This window comes from Canis lupus, chromosome 21 (genome assembly GCF_048164855.1).
Source record: "Canis lupus baileyi chromosome 21, mCanLup2.hap1, whole genome shotgun sequence".
NCBI classification, from domain to species: Eukaryota; Metazoa; Chordata; class Mammalia; order Carnivora; family Canidae; genus Canis; species Canis lupus.
Genome location: NC_132858.1, coordinates 16,489,798 through 16,498,073, shown reverse-complemented (window position 1 = coordinate 16,498,073; position 8,276 = coordinate 16,489,798). Strand labels below are relative to the sequence as shown.

At 36.2% G+C, this 8,276-nt stretch overlaps 1 protein-coding gene across 1 annotated transcript; it reads right to left on the bottom strand.

Moving 5' to 3' along the window:
* Window positions 1–263: 263 nt before the first annotated feature.
* Window positions 264–1,196, bottom strand: LOC140613624 (olfactory receptor 8I2). Its single transcript, XM_072792057.1, has one exon. The coding sequence runs from the start codon at window positions 1,194–1,196 to the stop codon at window positions 264–266; it is 933 nt and encodes a 310-aa protein (XP_072648158.1).
* Window positions 1,197–8,276: the final 7,080 nt, after the last annotated feature.

The following is an 8,276-nucleotide window of genomic DNA, read 5'->3' as shown; positions in this document are numbered from 1 at the left end:
CTGTATTAACCAGTGTCTGTCGTCATGGTGTTTGCACCTCACTGTGCAAATAGTATATATAATCTACATGCTGAAATACACTCCTAATATGTTAGTTCAGTTATTCTAGATAAACAAAATAATAATTAACTACCCAAATTTCAAGTCTCTAAGTTATAATTTAATTTGTGTTAAACCTGTTTTTTGGGTTTACGACTAATTGATGGAACAATCAAATGCCTGAAGCCATCCAGGTGTGTTTTAATGGTAACGTCACAGATTTGTCATGATAGAAGTTTTCTGTGTATGACTCTCAGGAGAGCATTTTTCACATCTTTGTTCCTCAGACTGTAGATCAGTGGATTCAGCATTGGAATGACAATGGTATAGAAGACAGATGCCACCTGTGCCTGGGTCAGGGATGATGTGTTATCAGGCTGCAAATATGTGAAAATCAGAGACCCATAGAAGATAGTTACACCCATGAGGTGGGATGCACAGGTGGAAAAGGCCTTCTGTCTGCCTGCTGTAGACTGGATCCTCAGGATGGCTGAGATGATGGCAGTGTAAGTGACCGTGATGAGGAGCAGGGAACTGAGAAGTGTGATCCCAGCTAAAATAAAGATCACCATTTCTGTGCTGAATGCATCTGCACAGGATAGGGCCAAAAGAGCTGTGGTATCACAGAAGAAATGATTGATGCTGGAATCACAGAATGACAAACTACTTATCACACAGACTGATACCAGAGAATTTGTGAAGCCTATTGCATATGGCAGGGCTCCCAGCAAGTTGCACACTTTCTGGGACATAACCACTGAGTACAATAGAGGATTGCAGATGGCTACGTAGCGGTCATAGGCCATTGACCCCAGAAGAAAACACTCACTGCACACCAAACCCACAAAAAAGTACATTTGAACAAAGCAGGCAACAAAAGAGATGGTTTTCTGTTGGGATTGGAAATTTACCAGTGCCTTGGGTGTTACAGTGGAGGAATAAAATATGTCAATGAATGCTAAGTTGCTAAGAAAAAAGTACATTGGTGTGTGAAGCTGAGAGTCAATTCTGATTAACATGATCAGCCCAAGGTTCCCCAAAACAGTGAACAGATAAATAAAGAGAAACATTAAGAAAAGACTGACTTGTAGTTCAGGGTAATTTGCAAATCCAGAGAGGATGAAGACCCTCACCTCAGTGAAATTGTTTCCAGCCATTTGTATCAACTCAGGCCTTTGACTTACCTGCTGAATAATAGAATAACAGTAACAAAAATTAGAGAATGATTCAAGCTTAAAGACTTAATAATCAGGTTTGACTTAGACTCCAATAACAAGAGAGTAAAAGATGGCAAGCACATATTAAAGACTTCAAGCAACTTTATACATGATTTTCCTTTTTAAAAAAAATAGAATTGGAAGACACTAATAAAAAATTCCAAGTTGACAACTGCATAGAACTGATAGCACTCTAAGAGGTAGCTCTCTGGAATGGTTTTGGAAGATAGTTCTCCTGAGATACACCATCTTCTACCTCAGCCTATCTTTGGGCTCATCTTCACAACGGTTCCTATTCTTGCCCAACGCGTTTAACAAACATTTAATCAATGAAGGCACTTTCTCTTGTCTATTATTAGAGGCATTTTTCTTAAGGCTTACTGGAAGATGCAGGCATGCAAAAAAGGAAAAGGTTTTCAGTGTGAAGAACACACACTCACACACACACATTTATAGAAAGAAGTTGATAAGATCAGACTTACCTGGGATGTAGTTATCCAAAGGACATTTTCTCTGTGAGCCATCTTCCAGTTATTTTCAGGTTTATGATCAAATGACAGGAAGAGAAAACATCATGCAATATCCACTAAATTCGTCATTAATTTTTGACGTACATTTGCCTCTCTTTCAGCTCTGGATCTCATGAATTATAAATACGATGGCTTTGATCTGTTGGTGTGGTTTAGCCCAGAACTCTATTTCCTATATAGTGGACCTTTACTGATCTTATAGGCTGATGAAAAAAAAATGCTGAAGTTGAGGAAAGCTCTGGGCAATGTGTCTGTTACCTCTCACTGATGGAATAGAAACAACAGCCAAATTAACTAAGATAACTAATTTTATGTGCCTTCCTAAGAATTAAAATCTAATGTTTTAGCTCAAATCTAGATTCATATTCAGAAAAGTTTTGTTCTTCATATTTTTAAAGCAATCTCAGAGCAAAAGATAGTCTTCAGAAATCTAGTGTGTTAACAGTCTCCTTATAGCAGCATGTGTTCCTCAAACTCTCAAACTTGTGTCATAAAGGAATTCATCAATTAGTTTCTTTAATCTCTTGAGATTTACATTTTAATTGTACCCCAAGGTCTATTCTTAATTTGCCTGCGATAGATCTGCAATGGAAATGTTTAGAAATATATTCCCTCCTTTTGTGTATTTTAGTTTAAATGGCTATAGACATACTGACAAATGTAATTGATATAGTTTTGATAAGTTTTTTATATTATTAACATATATGTAATATATACATGATACATGTTTATATAATATAAATTATATATTTAAATATATTAAAATATTTTATATAATGATGAATACATTCAAAGTATATCTGAAAACTCAATTTTCCATCCATTCTCTTAATTTTTCAATATTTATTTATTTATTCATTTATTTTCATTTTTATTTGTTTATTCTTTTTTAACTCTTTTTTAAAAGATTTTATTTATTTATTTATTCATGACAGACACACAGAGAGAAGCAGAGACACAGGCAGAGGGAGAGTCAGGCTCCTCACAAGGAGCCTGATATGGGACTCAATCCCGAGACCTGGATCACACCCTGAGCCAACGGCAGATGCGCAAAGTGCTGAGCCACTCAAGTGTCCCTGTTTAATTATTCTTGAGAGACAAAGAGAGAGCATGAGGGAGGGACAAAGGGAGAGGGAGAGAGAGGATCCTAAGGAGGCTCCACTCCCAGCACAGAGCCCACTGTGGTGCTTGATCTCACATCCCTGAGATCATGACCTGGGCCTAAATCAAGAGTCAGATGCTTAACCGACTGAGCCACCCAGACTCCCCTCAACACACACCTATTAAGCAGTTATTAAATGGCAGATACAGACAGGACTAGCTTTATTGCATTTCACTTTATTGTGCTTCACAGATATTGGTTTTTATTTTTATTTTCTTAACAAATTGAAGGTTTGTGGCAATTCTGTGTCAGCAAGACTGTAGGTGCCATTTTTCCGATATCATTTACTTGCCTTGTGCCTCTATATTACGTTTGGCAATTCTTGCAATATTTTGATGTTTTGCATTATTATATTTGCATTGCTGAAATCTCATGAGAAAACTTTAATGGATGAGGAATTACTTCTTATGAATGAGCAAAGAAAATAGTTTCTTGAGATGGAATCTACTTTTTCTGTTGCAAAAGTCATAAAGACTGTTGAAATGATAAAGGGCTTAGAATATTACATACACCTAATTGATAAAACAATGAGAGAGTTTGGGAGAATTGACTCCAATTTTAATGAAGTTTTACTGTGAGTGAAATGCTATGCAAAATAATCAATTACATGCTACACAGAAATTATTTGTGAAAGGAAGAATCTGTTGATGCAGCAAACTTCATTTTCATCATGTTTTAAAAAATTGCCTCAGCCACCCCAATCGTCAGCAACCACCACCTTGATCAGTTAGCAGCCACTGACACTGACACAAGATCCTCCACTAGTACAAAAAATTATAACTCACTGAAAGCTCAGATGATGGTTAACATTTTTATCAATAAAGCACTTTTTAAAATATTTTTATTGAAGTTTGATTTACCAACATATAGTATAACACCCAGTGCTCATCCCATCAAGTGCCCTCCTCAGTGCCCGTCACCCAGCCACCCCGTCACCCCACCCCCCACCCGTCTCCCCTTCCACTACTCCTTGTTCGTTTCCAAGAGTTAGGAGACTCTCATGTTTCGTCACCATCTTTAGTTTTTCCAAAGCACTTTTAAATTAAAGTGTGCGCATTGTTTTTTTTTTAGACATAATGTTATTAAACACTTAATAATAGACTACAGCATAATGCAAATATATCTTTTAAAACCAAAAAACTCATTTGACTCACTTTATTGTAGTGATCTAGAACCAAACATGCAATATCTCTGAGGTGTGTGTATATTATGTTTTGTGTCAGATTGCAAAGATGAGAATGATATTGTATCTACTTTCACATTACTTAGAGTTAATTGCTTCTTTCAAGATTCAAAGTTTGACTCAGTTCTTTGATAGTTTGATATTTGGTGAGCCTAAAGGTATAGGTATAGAGGTTGCCAGTGCATAATTAGTATAAGGAATATGGTTGACCATGGTATAGGATCAGGGACATTCAATAAGTATCAGTTCAGTTGAATTCACGTTTGCTTATTAACCCATTTTGAGTTCTAGTGGTTAATCAGCTATATTTAATATTTTGCTTAGGTATTTTTAGTTTTGAGTTTACTTTACACAACTTTGTAAGTGTTAATATCTTACTTAATCACAGTACAATTATTGACACTTAAAAATTTCCATTGAATCAATAATATTAACTAAACTGCAGATTTTATTCAATTTCACCAGTTTTTCCATAAAGGCCTTTTTCCTATTCCAGGATCCAATCCAGAACAGCATGCTGGCATTCATGTCATTTCTCCCTGGTCTCCTATTAACTGTGACTGTCCCATTTTCTTTCCCTTTTTAACATGACTGTGATACTTGTCAAGATTACTCACCAAGTGGGATGTCTGGGTGGCTCAATGGTTGAGCATCTGCCTTTGGCTCAGGGCGTGATCCCATAGTTCTGGGTTTGAGTCCCACATCAGGCTCCCTACATGGAGCCTGCTTTTCCCTCTGCCAATGTATCTGCCTCTGTGTGTGTGTGTGTGTGTGTGTGTGTGTGATGAATAAATAAATAAAATATTTTAAAAAAAGGTTTCTCATCAAGCATTTTATAGAATGTCCCTCAATTAAAGATTACCTGATATTTTTCTTGTGCTTAAATTAAGGTCATTCATTACAGGGAAAAGTGACAGAGAGGTGGTATGTTTGCCCTTTCATCTTCTCCAGGGATACAGGATGTCAATAAGCGATATTACTAATGATTTAAACTTGATCACTTACTTGACGTGGTATTTGCCAGACTTTTTGACTATAAAGTTAGGACTTTTCTTTGTAATTTATGCATACTTGGGGAAGGCACTTCAGACTATGTAAATATCCCATTTATTCTTTTGGGCATCCATTGATATGTTCCTTCTACCAATTAATACTCTGTTGATTTGTAGCAAATTTCCATTTCCCCATTTTTTCCAAATTTATTTTTTTTTATTTTGGTGAAAAGATTTAGATTTATTTATTTATTTTTTTAATAAATTAATTTTTTTTGGTGTTCAATTTACCAACATACAGAATAACACCCAGTGCTCATCCCGTCAAGTGCCCCCCTCAGTGCCCGTCACCCATTCACCCCCACCCCTTGCCCTCCTCCCCTTCCACCACCTCTAGTTCGTTTCCCCGAGTTAGGAGTCTTTTTCTTCTCCCTTCCCTTATATTCCCTTTCACTGTTATTTATATTCCCCAAATGAATGAGAACATACACTGTTTGTCCTTCTCCGATTGACTTACTTCACTCAGCATAATACCCTCCAGATTTAGATTTAGATTTAGAACTAGCCTGCTGGACTCAGTTTAGATGATCCCAATTTTGTTGGCAACATTCAAAGTATCATCTCCAAAGAGCCAGTGGATCATATGCCTTCTCTCCATCAGGCCTGAGCAGGGTGTTGACTTTGGCCACATCATTGTCACAGAGTTTCTTCACAGCCTGTTTGATCTGGTACTTGTTGGCCTTGACATCCACAACGAACACTAGCGCACTGCTGTGTTCTATTTTCTTCATGGCTAACTAGGTAATCAGGAGGAACTTGATGACACAGTAGTCAAGACTGCTTCTCTTAGGGATGCTCTTTGGAGAATATTTGGGCTGCCTTCAGAGAGCAGTGTCTTGGGCTATGGGAAGGTAGGTGATGTGCAGATCATCTTTTTTATTGTGACCATGGATGCTTGTTAGCACCATTTTCTTGGCCTTCACAACCTCTGGTTTGGCTTCAGCTTTGGGAGGAGCCAGGGTCTTCCTTCTTCACCTTCCATGCCACCTTCATGAAAGGGCCTTTCAACATATTTTAATTGAAATTATTCTGTAAGGAAGAGTTGTTTTATCTTCTCTGTGTATTTATTTAGTTAGCTAATTATACGAGCATGTACTCACTGTAATTGCTTTTTCTTTAGGTTATCCAACACTACCATCATTTATTTTGTTGCTCAAATTGTTCTATGTCTGCTAATGAAACTACCAATGAATTTGTGCCTGTATGCTTGGCTCTTTGGTATTGCTCTTGTCTTTTTTTTTTTTTTTTTCCACCTCTTACATTCTGGCAGCACATAAGCTCCAGGCTTATCTCATACTTTCCTGGACTCAGCTCTCAAAACAACTACTTCTCCAAGGAACTTTGCCATCTTTTATGGGAAGATGGTATTTGGAAATCAGAATCTGGACTACATAGTCTATTTATACGTATGCATCCATATTTTCCCTTATGTCACACATACTTTATAATTATAACTTTTCAAATGAAGACTCTGTGCTATAGTTTGAAATGTTAAAATTTAGGAACCATAATTCTGAGTTTATGTCTTGAAATACCACTTACTACCTTTATGGCCCTGAAAACATTTCTTAATCTCTTTAATTCTCAGCATCCATGTCTGCCAAATGACATTAGTCACTTCTGCCTCATGTGTTTGTGAAGATGAAATTAAATATTATATACAAGACATCCTATATAATATTGAGGATATACTAGGTATTAAATCGATGTTTGTTTCATGTATTAATATAAATAAGGTTGCAATAATCTATTATATCTATACACCTATGTTTATTAAACTGTTTTCTCCACCATTGGACACTTATGTTCATCCTGATTTCTCTCTCTCTTTTTTTAAAAAGTAATTCAGAATAAACCTTAATTTGTTTCCATTAGTTAAATAGCCAGAAGCATTATTTTGGGGCCACGCTTATGTCTTTTTGTTACATATTAGTGGGACACATTCCTGACAAATTTTAATTTCCATGAAGATTATCCCAGATCATCAGTGTCATCATAACCTTGCCTCTATTGACCATTTACATCTTACCAAGCTCCATATATAATAAAGCTCAATAAATCAAAGGTAATTCTTCCAGGTATTTATTACTATTCATTAGCAATATTTCCTTATATCTTTGTTTACTATTTATATAACCATCACTTCAAATATTATTGAAAATCTGACTTCTATAAGTGGCTGAATTTTTTAATAAACTGTACTAGATGGAAAACCTCCTAATTTAAAATTTATCTTCATTTACTCCTCAATATCTAATACGTTATTACATCACAGGTAAAAACAAAAACAAAAACAAAAACAAAAACACAACACTGTTTAAAATACTTAACTCGGGATCCCTGGGTGGCGCAGCAGTTTGGCACCTGCCTTTGGCCCAGGGCGTGATCCTGGAGACCCAGGATCGAATCCCACATTGGGCTCCCGGTGCATGGAGCCTGCTTCTCCCTCTGCCTATGTCTCTGCCTCTCTCTCTCTCTCTGTGACTATCATAAATAAATAAAAAATTTAAAAAAAACTTAACTCACTGATATATTAAACAAGTAAGTATTACGCACCTGCTATGTGATAATCACTAGCCCAGTAATCCTGAAACTATGAAGTTGAATGAGTCTTTTCCTTATAGGACTAAATAGTTCAGAGGAGGAATGAAAAGTAAAAACAAAATTTCATAATCCATTGTTACAATACATTGTGCAATGATAGAACAATGGAGGAAATCAAATTTTTCAAGGATGTTATCAAGAAAATTGTTACAATGATGGGAATTCTTGCTCTTGGCCCTTGAGAATGATTAAAGATAAGTATAAATGGTCCAAGAAATTTGGACTTCTTATTAAAATGAGAGAGCATATGTGGCATTGAGGAAAGAATTATGACCAAAACCTTTTTCTGAGATAAGAAGAGAGACACATTGCAGGGAAAGGAAGCAATGGAAGAAGTCAGAAGACTATTTCAATAGTAAGGGTTCAAGAAGATAGGGCCTGAACTGAGACAACAACACTGATAATTAATGAAGAAAAGGAAACTTATTTTAAGGGTATTTGGGAGCCAGAGCCAATGACATCTAATACAATAACTATTTGAATAAAGTA

Bases quoted from the DNA above. Each gene is read 5' to 3' on its own strand.
- LOC140613624 (XM_072792057.1), bottom strand. From the start codon at position 1,196: ATGGCTGGAAACAATTTCACTGAGGTGAGGGTCTTCATCCTCTCTGGA.